General features: G+C 42.5%; 1 protein-coding gene across 39 annotated transcripts in view; it reads right to left on the bottom strand.

Moving 5' to 3' along the window:
• Rbfox1 (RNA binding fox-1 homolog 1) overlaps nt 1-23,167 on the bottom strand; it is a 2,075,913-nt gene that overhangs the window by 316,492 nt on the left and 1,736,254 nt on the right. For 2 of the 39 annotated variants that reach the window (XM_076937370.1, XM_076937379.1), the window contains exon 1: nt 21,009-21,259. The exons of 34 other annotated variants lie outside the window; for them this stretch is intronic. In XM_076937370.1, the coding sequence (XP_076793485.1) occupies nt 21,009-21,095 (87 nt within the window). In that variant the 5' untranslated portion in view covers nt 21,096-21,259. Of the gene's footprint in view, nt 1-21,008; nt 21,260-23,167 lie in introns of those variants that run through there. 3 more of the 39 variants (XM_076937389.1, XM_076937377.1, XM_076937378.1) reach the window with 3 other exon arrangements.

The raw sequence follows: 23,167 nt of genomic DNA, 5'->3' as shown, positions 1-23,167 counted from the left end.
CTATAGTAAAGAAAAGTGCCAATAGTTCAAAGAGACTATAGTATGGTAATATAAAGAATTAAGTCTTCTAAAATTATCCTTCAGAACTCTCTTCATTAAATGACATGTTCTGTATCATGCTATCCAATACATTCAACACAAGCCACTAGGGGTTCTTGACCTCAGGATATGCCAAAGGTGTCATTTACATATAGAATTTTTAATATTTAATTTTCAGTAACTTAATTTAAATAAAGCCATGGAGCTGATGGTCTTCTCTATCACATGTAAATTCTTTCTAGAAAATTCTATTTCCCCACCTAAACCACTCTAATTCTTTTCTTGCAGCCACTAGTACTTTATATTGACCCAAGTAACAATAATACAAACTAGTGTTTCATTTTTTCTTTGTAGAAGAGCTAATTTTAGAAGGCCTTAGAGAGTGGTTTTCTCTTTGAATTCTCTTTGAATCCATTCCATTTTTCTGAATCCTTAAAGAAAAAAAATGTTATCCGTTTCTTATCCATGACATGCTCTATTTTACCCTCTCTCCCTCCTTCTTACTGCTCTGCTGTGTGTGTGTGAGGGGGGTGTAGTGTCTGTCTGTCTGTCTATTTGTGTGACAGGGTCTCATTATATAGGTCAGGTTGTCTTTGAACTCACAGACTTTCTGCCTCAGCCTCCCACTTGCTAAGATTCCAGGTATGTACTGCCACACCCAGCTAGCACTTTCCAATCTCCTTTTCTTTTCGTCAGAGAGAACAGGTCTTGGACATAGATAATGCCTCCACCAAACATACATAACAGGGACAAACTGAGAGTATTTATTGATTTTCAATGGCTTGTTGAATTGAGAGATAATTAATAGTCTATAAAATCGATGCTTTTAAAGTGAACATGGTTCAGAATGCATTTAAAAAGTTTCCCACAAAAAAGTTGTAACTGTCACTACGTAATATTAGATAACAAAGCACTTTTTTCACACCATAAACTTTACACAATCCCTCCTCTACTCTGCTTGGCAATAACAGATCCACTTTTAGTCACAAGGTTTGCACTTACTCCAAATTCTTAGTGTAATTAGAATCATAGGCTAGAGTTTTCTTTGTGGCTTGTGTCTCTTACATGTAATATGTTCAATGTTCATGCATGCTCTTTCACATATTCCACTGTTTGTGCCTATAGAGTATTCCACAGTAGGCTATGTCACTTTCTCCACTAGGTTTTAGATATCTTAGTTGTTATCATTTGGCATTATAAATAATACTGCTATAAACATGTATGCCCAACATTCTGTACACACACACACACACACACACACACACACACACACACACTCAGTTCTTTCTTGAGTATATAGCTAGGAATAGGATTTTTTTTGGACCATATTTTAATTCTAGCTCACTTTTGACAAACTTCTAAGATATTTCCCAAATCCAAAGCTTACAGTTTCACCAACAGTATGTACATGTTCTGACTTCATATTCTTACCAACATTTGTTGGAAGGCATCTGTATGGCCACAAAACTGTTCTCTATAATGTTATTAATACAGTTGTCATAGATACTTTCATTTATGCCTGGTGATAGAAATCAAAGATGGGAAGTTTCTTTCCATAAATCAGTTCATATTAGTTATAAAAACAAAACTAAATTTAAATAAAATACCTCTTGAGTTTAATGTGTGTACCATAAAACATTTGAATGTGGAACACATAGACTATGGTCAAAGTCATGGGGTCCATTTATGGGGTTGTTTCATAAACATGGATCTTGAAGTAACATTCGAAACTGATGTGATTTCTCCATTGACCCCTGAGCATTTAGGAGAATTAAGACAAGTGTGTAGTCTTCAGAATTCTGGCAGCGGGTTCTTTTCTGGAAGTACACTGAGAATGTAATTGCAAATACAGTCAGGATCACTCTTGCAAATCATTACATTATTTATCTTTATTTGTAATCCTATCCCTATCTCATTCCATTCCTTTTTGAGTTTTGACCCCCCAAAATTCTAGAAGAGTAGGGCTCACCAACCAACAGGATAAACAGCCAGAAGCAGCGGCTCAATGGTAAGGAGTCTGCATCAGTTTCATACTGGGAGTTGATCTCATGTCTGTGGAGAAGGGACCAACTTCCTATTCCCAGGACAGCCCATAACCCTAGACAAAGGGATCTGTCTCTCAGAGTAGAATATACAATATTCAGTTCCTTCTCATATATATCATCTGGCCTGGCCTGGCCTGGCGTTGGGAAATGGGGCCAGTTCATTCTGGTCTGTTTGAGGACAAGTTCAATGATTGAACCAATCTAGCTACTTGGAGAGGCCTCGGGATGGGTTTCTGCCCACAGCACACAGAGCACCAGAAACACCCCAGCTGTTTCTACAGCAGAGATTCTTAAACATGCTGCTGCCGTAGGGTGGGAGAATAATCAAGTCATAGTGACAAACTTCTCTGCTGCAAGAACATCTGCTCACAAATGGATTTACAACTTAAGATAAGGTTGGTGAGATGGCTGGCTTTTTTGAGCAAAACAGCTTACTGTCAAAGCTGATGACCAGAATTTAATCCCAGAGACCCTCATGGTGAAAAGAGAGAGAATAGACTCCTGCCTGAGAAATTTTAAAAGAATCTCTGTGTGTGTGTGTGTGTGTGTGTGTGTGTGTGTGTGTGTGTGTGTGTGTGTGTAAATGTTCTTGATGGGGCATCTATGTTCCTGATACATATATATATGTATATATATATATGTATCACACCACAACTCAGGAGCCCAAGCCTACAAATCACTGCTCAGGATTCTCTTCCTTCTTAGCTAAGTACAGGGATAACATCTCTCACAGGAAGCATGGGCTCTTTGCCTGGGACTGGAATCTCCTCGGCAGCAGATCTGAAAAGACAGCTGCTGACAGCTGCAAACTCCATGCCTGGTCCTGGAGATCAAGTGATGGAACGGTGGTTTCCATGGCACTCCCAGAAACAGGTGGCTCTCTCAAAGGCTGGAAAACACATTCCCCAATCCACAATAAGTCAACTGATCCTTGTGGACACATGTAGTTTAGGGCCCGAAAGAGTAAAGAACCAGGTATCCTTAAGTAAAACTGGGACAGGAGATCCCTAGAACTGATGTAAAAAAGGCAACTGTTGCAGTGCATGCTTGTAATTGTAGAGCTAGGGAGAAAGATAGGAGGAGCCCTGGGTCACTCTGGCCTGCTAGGCAGGAGGACTCATTAACTAACTGGAGAGCTGTCTAAAGAAAATACAAGGTGGACCACAATGAGGAAGGATACTGAAGATTGTCCTTTGGTCTTCATGAGCATGCTCATACACATGTCACAGACCTGCACAACACCTCAAGCTGCACATATAAATGTACACACAAACACATATACACAACCATTCAATTCAATTTCTTGAGCACTGGGCTAGTGATGTCCACCACCTTATCTGTCACACAGTGGATATTCAATTCATGTCTAAAGAATCACCAGAGAATTTAGCAAACTTGCTTCATAGTGATCTTCTCCAAGATGCTTTGACATGAAGCTTTTCCCTCAATTCTATGCAAATACAGTGACATTCAATGAAGTTCAACCTATTTAAGATCAAAGACAACATGAGCCAGAGTACTAGAACCTAAAACCCAGATTCTGTCTAAATCTAAGCTGCCAAGTTGCCTACCAGTCACAGATTTCAAAAGTAAGAACTCACCTTTCTACTTCTGCTGAAATACAATAGGAGGAGATTTGTCCAGTCCTGAGACTGCACTGTCTGCAATAGAAAGCTTAGGCCACATACACATGTGGCCCACCAGATGTTTCAAATGTCTTTAGTACAGCAAGATTTAATAAAACACCTAAGATGAATCCTGCATGCTCCAGAAGGCTTTCTTGAAGCCCTTGGATGCACTTTTGGGTCATTAACAATTAAACACACATGATGCACACACCACCAAAGCAACTCAGAAACACAAGTCCAAATATTCCCCAGCCCTAGGCCTCTCTTTCTGTAAGAGCAATAACTTGCCTCCAACTCTACATGCCACTATAAACCACTCAAGCATCCTTCTTTGGAAAAAGGCAGAATCCTCCAGCCAATCATGACCAGAGATACACCAGTCTGACATGTAGGATAGACCATGGAAAATAAGACATGGGAGACTTTGCCAGGATGGTATCATCTGTGCCTTCTTATTCTCATATTTCATCATGTTAAAAGCCCTCTCTCTACCTCGATGATGGAGCTTTTAAAATCATAAAGGCAGATCCTACTGTTGTCCTCTTTAAAACCTCCTGGGCTTCTTTATCCTTGGGGATGGGGAGATCACTCAGTTGGTAAAATGCTAGCCTTGCAAACACAAGGACCCACATTTATTCCCCATAACTCACTTAAAAAAAAATAGCTCAACTTACATAAAAGCCTAGTCATACTGACACATGGTTATAATCCCAGAACTGGAAAAATAAAGGAGGCATGTGGGTACCTAGGACTTTTCTAGCAAGGGAGTCTAGGATCTTTGGTGAGTTTTAAGTCAGTGAAAGACCCTATCCTAATAAGGTAGGTGATACCCGAGGGACAACTCCTGACGTCCTCTGGCCTCCAATGTACCTGCTTGAACACATGTACACACACATAAAGAAAATAAACACACACTCTGGGACCTCCCAGAACAATGGATGTGACTATTGCCTCCCAGGTCCCTCCCTTTCACAGTTTTATTTACTATCCTTCTTATCCTCAAACCTACATTTCTCATTCCACCTTATGTCTACTCATGTTCTTGCTGCTTGTCCCTCTGTCTCCTAACCTCAGAACTAAATCCAGCTGGCTCTGTCTTGTCAGCCAGTCTAAGCTCAAGTTTCCCCTTGAGTGACCTAAAATAACGCCCTCTGTCACTATCATGTAACCTATTTTATTTTCCTCTCAGCCCTGCTCATGGTCTGAATCTGTTTGCTTACAGCTTTTTTTTTTTTTTCCTAATAGAATATAAAGTCTCACACCTACAACTCTGGTACCCAACACAAATGGAAGGCTGAATAAATATGTATGGAATAAATAAACATACAGAGACTAAGCTACCACACCCATCTGAATTTCCCAACCAACCCATTCTGAACCCTCAAAAGGCAGGGCAGATGCTGTCCCTCCACGGTGAGATTGTGAGCGTGAGACAAAAGTAAAAACATTAACTGTTTAGCCATTAGGTAGAGAAAACATAGTCTTTAAATTTTAGGCACACGTTCTGACAAGGGCTGACTGGTGGATCTCATCCAAATGCCCCTGGCGAGTACAGCCTGTCACTTCACTTTCTCCAATCTGTAATTTGAAAACCTTATACTTTTAGGACTTCAGGGAATTAGGACGAGGATTTTGATTTTTAAGAGAGAAAGTAAAGTCATTCAAATTGAAAATCAATCTCTTGCCTTAGATGTACATGCACCTGGATTGTAAGAGAAAACCTTGGTCAGCAAGGAGAAGAGATAGAAAGGCAGGCCAGGGCTCTATCTTCTTTTCAGCTCCTGACAGACAGCTGCCACGTTGGCAGCCTGGTCTCTTGAGCAGGCTAGTTTTTAACCCAAGTTGAGCACAGACTATCTAGAAGTCTGATGAATCCTTGCCTCCTTGGTAGCTATAGGGTGTTTCTGTTCTGTAGAGAGAAGTACAATTTTCAAAGGCCCTATTTCCTGGAATTTAGGAAGCCTTACCTATTGTTCTTGCTAGCTGGAGCTGAACAACAGTGTGATTCTCTGATCCTGAGGGCTTTTGTTGTTTGGCTCCTGGTTGTTCTGTCCAGTTCCCACAAAAGTCAAACTCTTCTTCTTCTTCTTCTTCTTCTTCTTCTTCTTCTTCTTCTTCTTCTTCTTCTTCTTCTTCTTCTTCTTCTACTTCTTCTTCTTCTTCTTCTTCTTCTTCCTCTTCCTCTTCCTCTTCCTCTTCCTCTTCTTTTTCTTCTTCTTCTTTTTTTTTTTTAATGATGATCTATTTACTTAAGAGATCGGCTACCAACACCATTATGGAGGCAAAGAGAGGGGTCAGAGGGAGAGGTTAAGAAGCGCTCCTCTATGAGGTACTACCCTAGTCTCTACAGACCTAACAAAAGACATACTTGTAAAGAAAAAAATCACTAATTATTTTCTATATATGCTTTGTTTTCTTTTTGAGAGAGAGATTCTCACTATCTTTTCCAGATTAAGCTTGAACCTCTCCTATAGCCCCATCTGTCCAAAATTGTCAGCCCTGCCTTTGCAAGCCACGTGGTGAAATATACACCAGTAATAATTAAAGAAAATGCCTTAAATTAGATAGAGGGTGGGAGCCTGGGGGAAGTTGGAAGTGAAGGAGGAGGGACTAGAAGTGATACGAATAGAGAATTCGTACATGAAACTTTCAGAAAATTTAATTTGAAACATAACAATGGTGTAATTTTAAAAAGGAAAATTCAAGCTGCTAGTACTGTATTTCTGCACAGAAGGAAAACAGGAGAAGACGCTGAGAAGAAACGACTGTGCCCAAGGAAATCCCAGGAGACACGGTAGTTTTCAATGGTTATGTCTAGGTGCTCATGTGATGTGCTTCTATGCATGCACAGAGGTTGTTTTTATGTTGTATACAGGTTTTCATGTATTTATAGTAAGAAACAGAACATAAAAATCTTTTTAAAAGATGCTATATTGAAAAGAACTTAATGAAAAAGGCTGTGAATTTAAACCAAATATTAATCTAACTGACTGCTTGTTGAAATTGGCACCAAAATAACACTTACTTCTTGCAGGCAGAACATGGTGAGACCAGTTCTATCCAGAACTGGTTTGATAGCATGGGATCAAGGGTAGTCTACCTTCAACTCCATAAACATTACAAGGAGCGCAACTATTTGCTGAAATCTTCATCCCAATTCCCTCCCCTAACATGTTCAGCAGAGCCAGGAGAACAGGAGAAGTGCAGAGCCAGTCAGACGCAGAGCCAGTCAGACTGAGGACCTTTTGTACCTATCAAATCCTATTCTGGAAAGTGGGAGTTTGTAGCTTTTTTTTTTTTTTTTCTTTTTTTCTTTCTTTTTTTTTTTTTTTTTTTTTTTTTTTTTCCCTACAGGCTAGAGCAATCTACACAAGCATCCTATGACCAAGTCACACTCCCATCCCTGGGACTAGAAGTGTTCATGGAGACACCACCACCACCTAGGCTGGTGGTCATCGATACTGTGTTATTGCAGTGGAGAACTTTCCAGCTTTGTCTCGATGGGCATGTTAAACAATACAATCCTGCATATTCCCAGCTATCCTAGGTATAGTGGGCTCTCTGGAGCAGCACTTTCCAATGGGATGACTGAAACGCATGTCTAGACATTGTAAAATGCCCTGGCAGTATAAAAATCAGCCCTGTATAAAAACCATTGCCCCAGACAGATGTCTATGAAATCCACTGAGGTCCCTGGACCCATCCCACCTCCTGTCTTAGCCACAGTTTTATTTTACTTTCTTTTTAATTCAGGAGTTACCATGTACTCATTTGTTTAAGTAATACATTTCAAAAAGCAGTAAAATATCCACACCTCCCCTACTGTTCTTTAACAGCTAGCCAAACTTGAGTGACTCCTCTAGTAAAACAAACAAACAAACAAACAAACAAACCCAAAACATACAAACAAACAAAAAAAAAAACCCTACTAATAGTCAAGAAAAACTCTGGATGTTTTTCATGTTATAGTTTTTAGAATCAATGTGGTACTGTATGACCCAGACCAGCCTGGAATTCACTGTGCAGTCCAGGGTGAATTTGAATTCCTGATTCTTCTGCCCCAGAACCCTCACCCCCTCCCAGACTGCTGGGATCATAGGCCTGGGCTGCCATGTCCGGCTGTCCACAGTCCATCTGTTCTTCAACCTGCAGTAAACTACAGGCTTCAGTGCACTCTGCCTCAGCCCCGAAGCCAATCACAGCATAAAGGCTCAGTAAAGCAGGTGTTCCTGAGTCTTATGGGACCCTTAAAATATACCAGGCTGTGTCAGCAATGCAATAAAAAATGGCAAAGGAATGTTCTGTTTTCTGCTGAAAGATAGAGGTTTGACTGCATATGATCTTGTACAGCCCCAACAAGGAGGTAGGGAACCCACCATGGCATGGAGATTTTCACCAAACTTACATACTGTCCTTCCCCAGAAGGGAAGAATACACAAGGTCCCTTTGTGTGTGCATCACTGAGTTGTTACAGCCAGACAGTAAATGAAATGGACATGTAGCTAGCACAGTTCCTCCTATGGTTTAGACAGACAAGAATTCTGCATGTTCTGCTCTCTCTTTCTCTCACCCTGGTGGCGTCTCACTGTCCCTAGGTGGTTCCATCCTACAAAGAAAATGGGAACCCAAGTCACTCACAACAGATAAGGGAGGAAGGGGGTTGTGATGGTGAGGAACAGCACCCGGGGTGAGGAGAAATGGGCTCAGTATCTGCTGGTTCTCTACACTGATCCCAGGTCGCCTGGTGAGCTACAGCAAGCACCTTCACTGAGTCACAATGGGAAGTATCTGGCAAAGGAAACAGCGGGCATGAAACAAAATCCTACTAGTAAGAGCCCTTACCCACCCAGACTCTAGAAAATGCTACAAAGCAAAACACAGAGCTGCTCTGAGAAGTGGGGAGCCTGGTTTATGAAGATACTGACTGGTTGTCCATCATGCACATCACAGGTTCTACCAAAACCTCCCAGAGAGCACACATCTCCAGGTTTTCCCTTCTCACCAGAACAAGCACACGGCTGTGGAAGGGAGGGAGAAACAGCTTGCAAGCTGTCTGAAGTCCCTGGGATAACTGACATGCTTGATAGATCGTGTGTGTTTGCAGGGGGGAACCTGAAGTTGTATCTCCAGTGGGATTAGACACTGATAACTGCAAAGACAGTCTTGTAAACCAAGCTACAAGGACCCCTTTCCCAGCAGTCTCCTCCTGGCCCTGTATCAACAGCTCTGGCCCTGGTGTAATTCTTCTCCCAGGAACTTGACTTCCACTGAGGAACAAGTCCTTCTGACAGGAAGCTGCAGGACTTGAGGAGGAAACGGATGAGACAGGACAGCAGTGTAGAAGGGCTTCTGCTCAAAGTGGTTTGTGCAGAGTACAGACACAGCCACTCTCTTGTAGAGCATGGTAACACCACCACCACCACCACTTCCTACTTTAGAATCCCACAGAGCACAGACCAGCTAACCAGGGCCAGCCTGCTCCACCTCTTCCCTACTGAGAAAGGCTGTCAGTTTAGTTGGTTGTCCTCCCTTTCCTTTGAAAAATAATTACATATTAGTTTGTATAATCTTTGAGGCAAGGTCTTCAGGTACCCCTGGCTTTCAGATGGCTTGGAACTTGTGATCTTTCTACCTAAGTCTGCTGAGTGCTGGCCTTACAGGCACTACCACAGTGCCTGGCGTCCCTTTCCTCTTTAAAGTAAATCTTTCCAGAAGGGTTCAAAACAGAAGGAATATTCCAGAGAAAACTCTAAATGGAGTGAGTAGCAGCCATATAAGTAACAGCAGAAATAAGAATAAAGAGTATTTTATACTATATATGAATTGCATATTATGTTACCTTTATCTATTATATGCTAATGTTAAATATAATTATATGAAGACTAAATGAATAATGTTACGAAGTGAATATAACACTATTTCATATGTATCTTCTATATTGATTAAATACTAGCATATATGTGTATATTAGATAGATATAACAATTATGGCTAATTATTTCTACTCTTTTCTCAGACAGTCTGTACATGTTAGTGTTTAAAGTGTATTACCAAGATTCTTTCTTCAGTGGTCAAGAACAACTGATATTATAGAGGAGGATGTAGAAGCTGAGGCATTTTCCATGTACTCATTGTAGCTAAGAGGAACTACAGAGCAGAGGGGCTCTGGAACTTTCCAATGAAAAGCAAAGCTTATTCTTAACCAGAAAGCCTGGCTCTAGCCTTGTGCTTGTGGACAACACACAGCACTAAGTTAAGCTGCCGCATGGAGAAAACTTATGACCAGTACCATCAGACCACGAGTCAAGAGTTGCCTTGGTGGGTTTGCAGTGCACTTAGCAATAAGCTTGGAAATACATTTTGAGTCTGGGCCAACTGCTATGCTATTCACAGACTATGTCTCCTTTAACAACCAATGGGATAAAGACTAGCCAGCAAAAGGAAAGAGTTCAGGTCAAGGTCAAACTATGTGCACCCAAAATCACAAAGGTGAACACTCAATGGTGGAGACACAGAAGATGATCCAATTGGCCCCATTCCTGCACAAAATCCTGCCACTTGATAGCCTGTTTTGCCTAACTAAAACACAGTGCCTCGATAAGATACTGTAGGTAAAAGACCTCATATGTGGCCTGGTACACAGTAGTGCATGAAATCAAGCAGCCACTATTGATATAATTATGACTAAATGTGAAAAGCCCCGGGAGGCATTTTCCTCCAGGAAAATGACAGAAGCAGGAATTTATGGTGCCGTCTGCTCCAATGGCCAATCCTTCCCTCCTCTCTTAAATCTCAACAAAGCCCCTCCATTGTTGATCAACATGTTCCTGAGCCTACCTTCCCATGAGAAAAGCAGCTACTGGGCCGTGTTCCATGTAAATAATGCAGAGAGCCAGGAGTTTGGTGCGGTGCCCACACTGACAAGGCACTCGTCCACACTACAGTTTCTAGAGGAGTGGGGGGGCACTTTAATGCTGGAAGACCTTGAATATCTCAGGGCTATAGTGTCCCAACCTGACACACACACACACACACACACACACACACACACACACACACACACACACACAGTTTCCCACAAGCTGCCCAGTACCACTCGGCACTCACACATCCTCCCTGCCACCAGGCACTGACAGATGGGAGCTATTCTCATTATTTAACATTTATTAAGCGCCCACAGTGTGCCAGGAGCTTTACAGAACAGGGCTGTGGGTGGTACCAAAGAGTCTGTCCCCAGAAGGCTGTAGCCACATGGAAGAGATGAAATGGGCTTCTTTTCTCCGACTACAAAGGGCAGACTCCACCCATGCCACCAAGCTCCAGCCGGTTCCACAGGAGCAAGTGAGAAAAAATGTGGTCTCAGTGTGATGGAGACCCATGAGCTCTCCTACATGTTCCTTGTCTGGATGTCTCAGCTGTCCCAGCTATAGCTTGGCAGTGGGAAGTGGACAGTGGGCTTTATACAAGTGGAAAACGGTCTTCATCCCACCTAAGAGGGTAGGGTGAAACACAGGTGAAAGGCCTCATAGGTGGCCTGCTACATACTAAATACTTGAAATCTAACAGCTGTTGTTGAAATAACTGATTCTATGTGAAAACCAACCACTGGAGAAGGATCAGGAATCACATCCTTCTGGCCTCAAGTGGCTTCTTCTTTGACATTTGGGCTATACAGGACCCTGTCTCAATTCTACCACAGATGTCAGGCTCCATGGCTGTCCATTCAGCCTTTCTCCAGGGCTCTCTATGATTGAACTCCTAGGTTGTGCAGCTACCCTGAAAGGAACCTACTTTGACATTAGAGAGATGCGACCATGTCCTTCACCCCGTCTACATTTTATCCACAGACATGACAGCACAGACTGTTGGGAAATCAACAACCGAACAAGAACAAGACAACAGCCAAGTCACTGTCTGATGGGGTGTTCCTACTGAGACCTGGTGCAGCTCAGCAGATTCTCACCGACACCTGCGAGGGATGTGCAGCCTCTGCCCACTCACAAGTTCGGATGAGGTGTGACAGTCAGGAGCTTTATTGCCAACTTGAATGGACTGAATAGACAATCCTAGGTATGACATCATGTCTTAATGCCACCATGACTGTCCTACAAAGCCATCTGGAAGGGTCACTTTTGGACTCTGAATTCTGAAAGTGGTCTTGAAAGACAGTGTGCATTGCTATTACAGACAAGAAATTAGAGGTTTATAGAGGTCAAGGAAATTAGCCAGGGCCGCACACAGCAGGTGACCACCATACTTAACTTTTGCCTCTATGAATGTTGTTTTCATTTTACATTCCCTTCTCTAACTGAAATAGCCCTTTATAGTGTATCACTGGAACTGAAGAAGGAAGCTAGAGTGTGCAAGGGCCATGTCTACGCAGTAGGTATTGAATTCCTCTGCTTTACTCTGAGATGGGTGCAAGGCTGGGCTCAGACCACTCCTCTAGTCCATTCCATTCCTCACCACTTCCCCATGTCAAAACTATTTAAATAGAAACTACAAAAGCCTATGTTTTCTGGAGTATCAGAATTACTGTTCCTCAGGAAGGATGAACAGCTTCCTGGGATTGTCATCAAACCCGACTTGATGCTCAGCTGTAGGAAAGATGTCATCTATTAGTTGGACCTAGGAACTGGCAACCTGAGGAACCTATAACAGAGCTGTTGTATTTAATTTTCCAATTTGCTGCTCATAAGGAGGCTTTCCATATGACCTCTGAGAACAGATGTTCCACCCAATCATCTCAGTGTTCAGAGCTTAAAGGAAAATCCGATGTGGAACCCATAATCAATAAGCAAGCATTTATGAATGAGCTATCTGGAGCCTCTGTCTTCTGCTTTTAAAAGCTCAAAGTGCTCTATCTGGAAAGTGCCTATTGCTGAAAACTACAGCTCCAGCTACCTGGAAAGGCCTGAGCATCATGGAGTTCCATGTCTGTGGCCACCATATAGGCTCAGCAGATGATCAAGTAGATACGCAGGCTCCTTGCCCTCTGGAATGCATGTGTGCTAGCTCTATCTTTGGATGGGAGAGAAACACAAATAGGGGTAAGTATCCCCAATACAAATCAGCCAGGCAAAGCACTTACCAGAGACAACTTTTAAAAGGCAGGGAAGGGGTGCCTCACAGCCAAGGGCTCAGATTGCAACACTCAAAGTATCAACTAGAAAGTAAAATCCACAGGTCTTCAGGCTCTCCCTGGACTGCATCAACATATAACAAGCATACTTGCTTACACAGCATGCCTTTGAAATGATCAACATGACAGATGGCTGCTGCAGAAACACATCCCTTTTATAGGACAGATATTAATCACCAAGATTGACAGAGTTCCTTTAATAATTTAATTTTTTAAAAGTATATTTCTACGAAACAGGGCACGCTATGCCACTAGTATCTGCAAGTGCCTTGGAATGATGGAAGGTCCACAGTGTTTCAGAGTCTATCACTAAAATGTTTTGCCTTGCTTCCTGACCTTAGAGATTTCCTTCTGTCCTTAGGAACGGAAGAGAATGTATAGTTGAGAATATCACATATAGGGGCTGGAAAGGTAGCTCGGCTAATAAACAGTCTGTTGTGTAAGTATGAGTGCTCAAATTTAGATCCCTAACACCCACATGAAATATGGCAAAATGAGGCACAGCTATAGCACCAGCATTGGCGTGAGGAATGGTGAAATCATGAAGCTCATTGGTTTGCAGCTTAGCTGAACTGATGAGCTCCAGGTTCAGTGAGAAATGCTGTGTCAAAAAAGACAAGATAGAGATGGATCAAGTGAGACACCTGAAGTTACCTACACAGGTACCTGCGCCTGCATATACATTACAAGATATTATGTCTTACTATATTACTATATTTGCTATATATCTTTGTGTAAATACTACACACTGGTCTATGTATGGCTAATAGAAATAGTAAGAGTTGCATGTTCTAAGATGCCCATTTTGGCTAAAATACTAGGGTGGTGGATATCTCAGGGTTTTTCTGACTTTCCTAGATGATGAGGTTCTCATCTATAAGAAAGGGGAAGTGACCTCAGATACACTTTCATCAGTAGAGGGGAGAAGAGGCTAGGTAAAGCTGTGTCTGGCCATTAACAGAGAAGCTGGTGGGCTAGAAAGATAAAACAAGTTCCCCATGAGTGTGGTCTACTTAGTCTCCAGATAACAACATGACCTCTTTATCCTGGGGCATAGAGTGCCCTATAAAGAGAGAATGGACATGCTCATGTATAAGAGATGTCATTATCATTCTCATTGGTCAAGAGAATTTGGGCTTTTCTCATCTATCACTCATTGTTTTAATAATAGTTCCCTAACTGGTCCTCTATTCCCAGGTCACTCAGCTCAGGTGTGGGTGAGCTAGACTCTAACATCAGTCAGGGATGCTGAACCCCGGACTTTCTGCTGGGACAGCCAGGGAAGAAATCCTCTAATATGAAGTAGGATGCAGGTTTAGACATGTTGCCAATCAACTTTGTTACCATGTGGCAATGACATGCCTTTATATTTAATGTCCAACTTTGGTATCCATAAGGTGGCCCTCCATGTGACACTTGAATTCAGATGTTTCCACCATTCACCTCAGTATTTTCATGTTAAGGAAGACTGAAGAGAGGCAACCTCTGTGAACAGGAGAGGGTCTATTTTTTTGTTATCTGAGCTCCTGGATCCAACCAGGCCTGAAGTTTGTTTACAAGACCAGAAACTATTCTCCAAAACCAGTAAGATTTATTTTTTTTCCTTACACATAAAATAGTACTCATTCAGTACACACACTGTTCCTTTATTTCCTTAGAATACAATACATACATATGTGTGTGTATATAGATATATACATGCATGCATCTATATATGCAGACATCCTCATCACCCACCCTTAGTTCTCGGTCCTCCTCATTACAGATAATCAACAAAGAATTGCCAAACAAAAAGACTGTTTCAAAAGCGCAAGAGAACATTGAAAGTTAGCTCTCCCAGGTTTGATGCAGTAGCTGAGAAAAACTGAGGCATGTTGAGGTTAACTGACAAGCCCAAGGCCATAGGCTTAGTATATGCCAAAGTTAATTTATCAGCCTGGACCCTGCTTGACTCTAAATTCTCCTTGCCACCTCTCTTACTATTTAATTTAGTTCACTGTTGACATGGCCTCATTGGCAGTACAGAAAAGTCACTTAGTGACTAAGATGGAGTGGCCACAAAGTAAATGGCACCGCCAGCATTTATATCAGGTGTCCGTTCTCATGTCTTTCCCAATCAACAGACTCCCTAAACAGGCAGCCGAGTACATCATGGGGGCAGAAATGCCACTGAGAATGGAAAATAGCTAAGGCAGCCACTAAATTAGCAGAGTTGTTTCTAAGTCCAATCAGAAACAAATGCAAATGTCTTGAAAAATCTCCGCCCGTTTATTTGCATTTCTAGAGGATTGGCTCCCCTCTGAAAAAAATCAACAGTTCAGTAATTTCTAGTAGCTCCACACAAAGAATGCAGAATTCTTGTAAAACACTGGGCCAACCCAAGGCGGCTGCTTCAAAGTACACAGAGCCTAGGGTTGGTGTGAGCAGCAGAGAGACATGACTCAGCAGATTTCACAAGCTGGAGCTATGGGGACTGGAAATGTAAGAAGACACTTGACCTTTGGGGACATTACTATCTCATTGGTAAAGAATGGTGAGGAGTGATTGACACTCCACAGTTGGGCATTTACCATCTAGATCAATGGTTCTCAACCTTTAGGGGGGTTAAATGACCTTTTCACAGGGGTTGCCCAAGACCATTGAAAAAGACAGTCATCTACAATACAAATTCATAGTGGTTGCAAAATTACAATTGTGAAATAGCAATGAAAACAATGCTATGGTTGGGCGTCACCACAACACTAAAAGGGTCTGGGGCTTAGGAAGGTTGAGAATCATTGTTGTAGATCCACAGGAAAGTGTTTGCAGGAGCCATTCCTCCAGAGACAAGCTCAGGGTGTGGGAGAATCTTTTTCTGGGGCTCCTCCCAGCTCCTTTGGCTTACATCTTGCCCTTTTGGACTCTGAACACCATCACATTTCACTGAGCAAGTAAGATGGCAAAAATACCGAGGAGGCTCTCTCAGCATGACGAATTCTCTGTAGCGTGCCAACTGGTGTTTACCCTGCTCCAGTCCCACATCGGTCATCGGAACTGTCCACTAAACAAGCGTGGGCTCCTCCCTCTTTCGTCTCCCCATGCATGTTTCTGTTTATTGCGGGATCTCCCAGTTAAAGAGAAGTTCACTCAGCAAACCCAGTCTAAATCTGGACTCCACCACTGGTAGTCTTTGGGACTTCGGTATTCTTAGTCCCTCTTTCTGAGTCCCACGTTCTCCATATACAAAACGTGAGTTAAAATATAAGGCAGTGATCCCCAAACTGAGAACTCTGGAGTCGCCTGTAACTCATCATTTGCATTTTTGTTTTGTGCTGTTTCCTGTTTTCAGAAAGGTATTCCACAGAAAACACTGATTATGTAAAACCTTCAGCAGAGTGGGGGAAGGGTGACACCTTGACATCAAACTCATAAACATTCCCCCTGCCAGGACATGAATATTCATGCTGACTGGGATAGTGTATAAAAAGTTTCTTGTTAGCCATTTTTGGTCAAATCTTATTCCTGGCTGAGATTTGGTCTCAGGCTTTAAATTTTTTGGTTTCAGAATTTTTTGGAATTGAGAATTGTAGGTATTGGTGAATAAATACCTACAATACTACTCATCATAAAAGTACAATTATGTCTAAGACATTAGCTCTAGACACAGGTGCTTCCTTCTGCTGTCTTTGTAGTTTAGGAATGATCTCCTGTTTCTTCCACTAGGCTGTGAATGAGCAAGTTGATGGTGGTGATGTCATTTTTGCCTTCTAGGTGCCCCTCCTAGGGCTTGACTAAAGTGGATTTACAAGGATCCGTAGGTGAATGGACACCTGGGAAGACTCCTAGGACTGCTCACTACTCTTTCTCTAGGATAGAATCTTTTCTTGTAGTGCATAAAATCTTAGCAGGAATTGCTTGGTAATCTGTTTAATCTGATTATTTGTTTGGTAGCCAGATATTCACAGCCTTGGAGGCCACTGTAGATGGATCCCTCTTTCCTGTTGCTCAGGTAACTCTACAAATGGGAGCCCTCCTAGGGATTTAAATTACCATATGACAATCTAGAGGTATGTAGAATTCCTTAAGGCCTGTTAAAGAAAAGTTACTTCCTCTGAGGCACATAGAAATTAAGTTTCTACCTCTGGGTGGAGACCTGGGGACCCAAAGCATTATGTTCTATCTTCATCCTGTTTTTGTAACCCAAGCCACGTAGGCCTGTCAATCATCTGACCAGGAGCACACCCCATCAACCAAAAGTAGATTTAAGAAGAAGCTGACTGATTATCCTTTAATAAGATAAAGTGCTAACCCCTCCCAGATTGTATCAGATACTCAGAAAAGAGTAACTTTCTTTCTACCTTTTCTTTGGACAACCAGCCAAAGCCTAAGCAAGCTTTCCCTAACACTATGGGCTTCTTCACGGATTCTCTGAAGGCCCTCACCCCCTTCCACTCCACTCCACCCGACCCTGCCACCAGGCAGCTGCTTGCTGTCCTGGTTTCTGAACATGCCAAAGTGAGGTTCTCACTTTTCCTCTGCATCTCTTTCCAGCCAGCAGCTACCCAGATTCACAGCTTACCTGCCCTATTGTTTTTCTTTTCAACTGTTCAACACCATCCTGGAGATTCCTTCTGAGTCCCCCTTTTAAATTCTTTTACTAACAAGACTAAGAACTCAATAAGGAAAACTTTAGTTTCTATGGTACCATATTTTCTTTAAAGAGTGTGTCGGTTGCTTTTCTGCACTAACGGATAAAGAATATTGTGTGTCAGCCTATAACCATCATATACACAGATGGGTTTCAAGCACCTTCAGTCATGTATGTGATGTATTGGGATAATATCTGTCCACTCACTTTCCCCTCCCTTCCACTCCTGTTAGAGCTATTCCCTTTTGCACTGACTTCATTACTACATCTATGCTATATGCCTCTGTGTACATGTATATGTTTAACTTCAAACCCTGAGACAAATGGATGAGGTACCTATTTAACATATCAAAGCAAACACCCAGCCACCATGTTCCCCCAGCATCCCACAGTCCCTTGCTACCTGGTAGGAAGTATGGCTGCCATACCCTGTTCTCCACCCAAACTCTCCAGCCCAGGGGCTGGGCTGCCCCTCCTCCAGCGGCCCTTCCATATATAATCCAGACGTTTTCGTCACTCACCCTCTTTGTAACATTTGCCCTCTTGGCTTCCCTTTCTCCCCTACCCCTGCGCCAACCCCGCCTCCTGACCACTTCCCCCGCCAACCTCCCTATGGCTCACGGTCATGTCCACTCTGGCCTCTCCCAAATGTCTTTGCCTCTGGCTGTTCTCTGCCTTTTATCTATACTAAACGTTCTACTTCACTATATCTAGGAACAGACATGCTCTACCTTTTTATCTTTCTTTCATTCAGTATGCATGTATCACTTTATGCATACATATACATATACATATACATATACATATACATATATAGATATATAGATATAGATATATAGATATATAATCTAAGATGCACAAAGGGGAGGAAGCATATCTGTCTTTCTGTTTCTGCTGTATCTTGTTTAGTCTGATAATATCCAGTTCTATCCATTTTCCTGCACATGATGTCATTTCAGAAGCCATCGTCTTTGAGGCCTACAGGGACCTCAAAAGAGTCACTCTGTATAGGAGGATGGCTGCTTTAGTCATTTGCAAGCAGATATATACATCAGGGCTATAGATCTATGCCTGCTTCACAAAGCTGAGAAGCACTGTACTCAAATGCTAAGCAAACACACAAATGAGTTATGAAGTCACTGTTCTGAGTTCATCATTTATTATTGTAGGAGCATATCCCATGGCTTAAATAAATCCTGTTGTTAGCATCTGAAATCAAGAATGACTTTGCCAGTGGACTTGATTTCTTATAACAACAGCAGCTTAGTCAACCCAGTGGTGAGCCAAGATGGCGCTTGGAATGGAGGACTAAAGAGAAGTTCCAAGGAAGATGCCTGGGCTCTTTATCCAAAGACAATAAGACTCAGCTCTGTATTGGGGGTCCACACCATTTTTTTTTGTCTTGCTGATATTACTAAGTTGCTAAAGAAATCTGAATCCTGGCAGAAGGGCCTTCACTCCTGACTTGGGATGAAACTCTTCAAGGCAGTGCCAAGATAGCTAGGGCAGGAAGTGCAAGCTGAAAGGCAAAGGGGCTCTAGGATTTTCTACTCCTTTGTATCACACTGCATCCTTCCCTTATGAACAGAACTGTAATGAGATGGAGTTTAGTTTCTTTGAGCCAAATGGTGCAGCCTCCACAAAGCAGCAGGATGGCTAACAATTCCATGTGCACAGCCTTGCAGTGTGCTCTGTGTGCAGGAGAAGGGAAGGGTGGAGTGGGTCCCAGTCGCTCATCAGAGGCTCCTCACTGACACACTCAGAAGGACTTGTGGGTCACTAGTTCAGAAGTTTCCATTGGGGAAACAAATGAGAATGGATCAGGTTAACATTTGCAAGTGAAATAACTTGTTCTATTCCAAACTAACCAGTTCTGTTTCTTGAACATTCTGCCAAGAAGGAAGAAATAGTGCCTTCCCAGCTTCTCAGTTGGCTCTGGCGTCTTCTCATCTATCATTGGGGTAATGCGTTCAGAGTGGCATTTTGTAATGACAGAAACATCCCAGCAAATCAATAGTTATTTAATTCCCAACAAGCTCTGGAGTCCATTAAACCTGATTACATTCACCCATTTCTGTGGGTGCCGTTATTCTCCTGCACCAGCACTTAATCTATAACAGGAACTTATGAGAACTTTCAAAAGCAATTTCAACATCAATCAGCACGGAGTGAAATGAGCGATTTGCTTGTAATTATTTATCGGATAAGGGCAGCACAAGGGCCAGCAAAACTCCAGCCTTTGACCTTCACCCCAAATTTCCAACAGAAGCAGAAAGCACTGTTACTCTGCTTCACCTTCAAGTCCTAAGTTTCATGTCACCATCTGGTCACAAATTCTTTTCTTCATTGACAGGACCATTCTATGCCTGGCCTATCTACCTATAACATAGAAGTGTAGCAATAGCATACATCCAGGGTAATTGGCAGTTCTGGTGTTATCTGGACTGACTGCTGAATAGATTCTACCACCCAACTTCTGACAGTTAATAAAAGGTCACAGTCAGAGAACAAGAAAAATATTTGTTTGGGATCCTCTGTGGAAGTCGTCATTAATGAATTAGAGTTTTGTAGAACTCTCAAACAGAGAGTACTAGGTGGGGTTGGGGCCACAGGAGAAACGCTAAAGTGTTGTACTGCACACATTTAATTTTCCTTCGCCACAGAAAGAAGATTTAGGATGTATTACCTAGGATTGGTTATTTCTAAAGAACAGCAACAAATAGCTACTTGCTTCCTACAATGACCCACTTCTATCACAAGTAGATGTTAGCTTTCCAGAGAACTGCAGGCGTACACCCAGAAGCAACGGGTTTGAGTGACAGCACAGAGGTACAATAAGGCAAAGAAACAGGTCCCAATTTCTCACTGGCACATGAACCTCTAGGCACACAGAATAATAGCCTTAGCGGTCAAAACAACAGGCATCCCAGCTTCTCCCTGGCTGCCGAGAATACAAACGGTTGGCATAGGATTTCCAGAATAACCTCTGAACTTCCTAAGGAAACCATTCCCAATGTTCCCTCTTGTTTGTGGGTCACCTCTCAGATTCAGAAGGGGGAGCTTCTCTGCAAACAGACAACCTGTGTGGGGTGTCCTCCATAGCACTCTGTATTTCCTGCCCTCCTGTTTTGGGGGTTAAAGTCTTTAAGCAAGCCACATCATGATAAGTTACTGAGTCTCATGATCTGCTCTGGGAGACCTAGTCCCTCGGAAAGCTGGGAAAAAGAGCAAATCTTTTGCCCCCTGGTCAACCTCCCGAAGCAGAGGCATGAATGTTAAACAGCACCCGGATCAATACAAGCAAATACAGCTCAACTAAACCATTTATTCATCCATGAGAGATGTCAATAGCCAGATTAAGGTGATCCATCTTTTTGATTTCCTACTGTCTTTCCTTTGACTACACGAGGGCTTTCTCTTTTTTCTCTTCCTGTATTAAAAGTGTTTGCTTTCTCAACCATAAAAATTCCAATTATTACTCAGAGCATTCTGGAGTTAAGTTGCTTGCTGGCAAAAGCCATGAATTACCTGCATCAGTCCCGGGAAGTAGGGGGCAGCAGGCACAATCATGGGCACGCCATAAGAATGCAGAAGGACTCCTTGCGACGCCAACATGCTTTAAATGGAGGCTTTATTCCCTCCAAGGCTGAACACATCAATAGAGAGTTAGAGGGGGAGAGAAATCTATAGACCCAACTTCTTCTCAACTACAAAGCCGAGAGCCAAATCGCTTCTGTCAGGAGCCAAGTGCTCATCCACAGGCGGCGGAGAGGGGAAAGGAAAGAAAATCCTGCATCAGCAACTCTTAATGTGAAAGTTTTCTTCCCAGACAAGGAAGGGACGCGGCAGCTGCAGGGTCGGAGCTACCAAAATGGAAGGAGCTATTTTGGGAGCAGCTCACCCAACATGACTAACCAAATACTCTTCATTAATTTAGTTCTCAGACCGAGGGAAAGGGAGTGACAGGGAATCAGGGAAAAGAGAAGGCATTTGTCCTGAGGAGCTGGGCCAAATTGCAAGGGGCTGGGTTTACATGAGATTTTTTAGAGAGAAGAAGGAATAGGAATCTGTAAGCTTACATGACAATCAATTGCAACTTAGAGAACTTAAATCTTTACCCACATAAACCATCACCAGAGCCTAGATTTAAGTTCAAAATTGCAACTGATTGTTATGTAAGCTTATAAACTGCCATCTAAGCATGAGGACCCCAGTTTGGATCGCTAGTGCCCACGTAAGAAGCCAGGTAATGTGTCACACATCTGTATTCCCAGCACTGGGAAAATGGAGACAGGAAGATCCTGGGTCTCAACTGGCTAGCCAGCATAGCCAAACAGAAAGTTCCATGTTTAGTGGTTTAGTGAAAGACTCTCTCTGAAGACGTAAGTAAAAAGCAATAAAGGAAGATACCTGGGGGTCACCTTTTGACCACTGCACATATATTTTCACACCTATACCCATTCCCCCACAGTTATGTACAAAAACCAAACCAACCAACCAAACAAGAACAACAATAACAAACAAACAAGCCACTCAAATCTAGCAGGTTCATGTGTGCAGCTGATCAAAAATTATCGAAGAATAATCAGTGTGTGGCAGCAAACCTCTATAGTCCCAGAATTCAGAAGGTGAGGATAGGAAAATCGGGAGCTCAGCTGTATAGCAAGTTTAAGGCCAGCCTGGGCTACATGAAACTGTCTCAAAACATTCGAATCACTATCTCAATTTCAGCTTGAAGAGGCAACTCATAACTAACAGAATAATAGCTGAAATCTGAGTAAATTAGCCTTGTGGGTTATTGCCCTTCACTCTTCCACATCTTTGAAGCAGGGGCTAATTCCTGACCCAGGAAGCAAAGGAGTAACCAATGGGAATCAATACTCACTCTAGGCAGCCACTTTGCAGCCAGTAGGAGGCAGTGTTGAGTTTAAAAACTCCACAAACACAGTCACTAAGTAAGTTGTCTCACAGACATTACACTGTGACCTGTGATCTAGAAGTGTGTTAGGCAGGCAGTCACAGTTATCTTGGGGCCACAGAGTAGGCGCAGACTTGAAGGGGTTACACATGGCTTGTATGTGTGCCTTCCAGCTGTGAAACATAAATTTGCAGTATGTGAAACAAAGATGACCCACAACCCCATCCTCAGAGATGGAAGGTGTTGAGACATATTCAAAGCAGAGCTGGAGGTACTTTGCTTAGGAGATCGGTTCCAATGGGAGTCTATGGAGTGGAATCATGGTGGCTGCCATGTTCCTTTCCTAGCTATACAGTCTTAAGCAACTTCATTTTCCTCCTAGACTCCAAACCCATTTGGGCATGTAACAGTGACATGATGTCTCCTTACCTCCTTGCCATGTGCAATAGAGGTAGCTAGTTGCCATGGTTTCTGCTCTTCCTTTCACAGTTGTTATTCACCCATCTTTGACTTCAGATGTGAGGGCTCAGAGGATGTTAAACTGCCATTTTTCTGCTTTTTATACTAGGAAACATGTAGGCATATTTACGCAACTTTGAAACTAGTAATATGGAGCTCTCATGAAGTAAGTTGTCTGAAGACAACTGAAGATTGCCTTCATAGGGCCTGGCAGTTAGATCAATTGGTAAAAATCCTGAGTAAGCATAAAGGCTTGGGTTCAGACAGCCAAGACCTATGTGATAAACATGGTAGGGCCAGCCTACAATGA

Source organism: Arvicanthis niloticus, chromosome 6 (genome assembly GCF_011762505.2).
Source record: "Arvicanthis niloticus isolate mArvNil1 chromosome 6, mArvNil1.pat.X, whole genome shotgun sequence".
Classification (NCBI taxonomy): domain Eukaryota; kingdom Metazoa; phylum Chordata; class Mammalia; order Rodentia; family Muridae; genus Arvicanthis; species Arvicanthis niloticus.
This window is presented reverse-complemented; position numbering and strand designations above follow the sequence as displayed.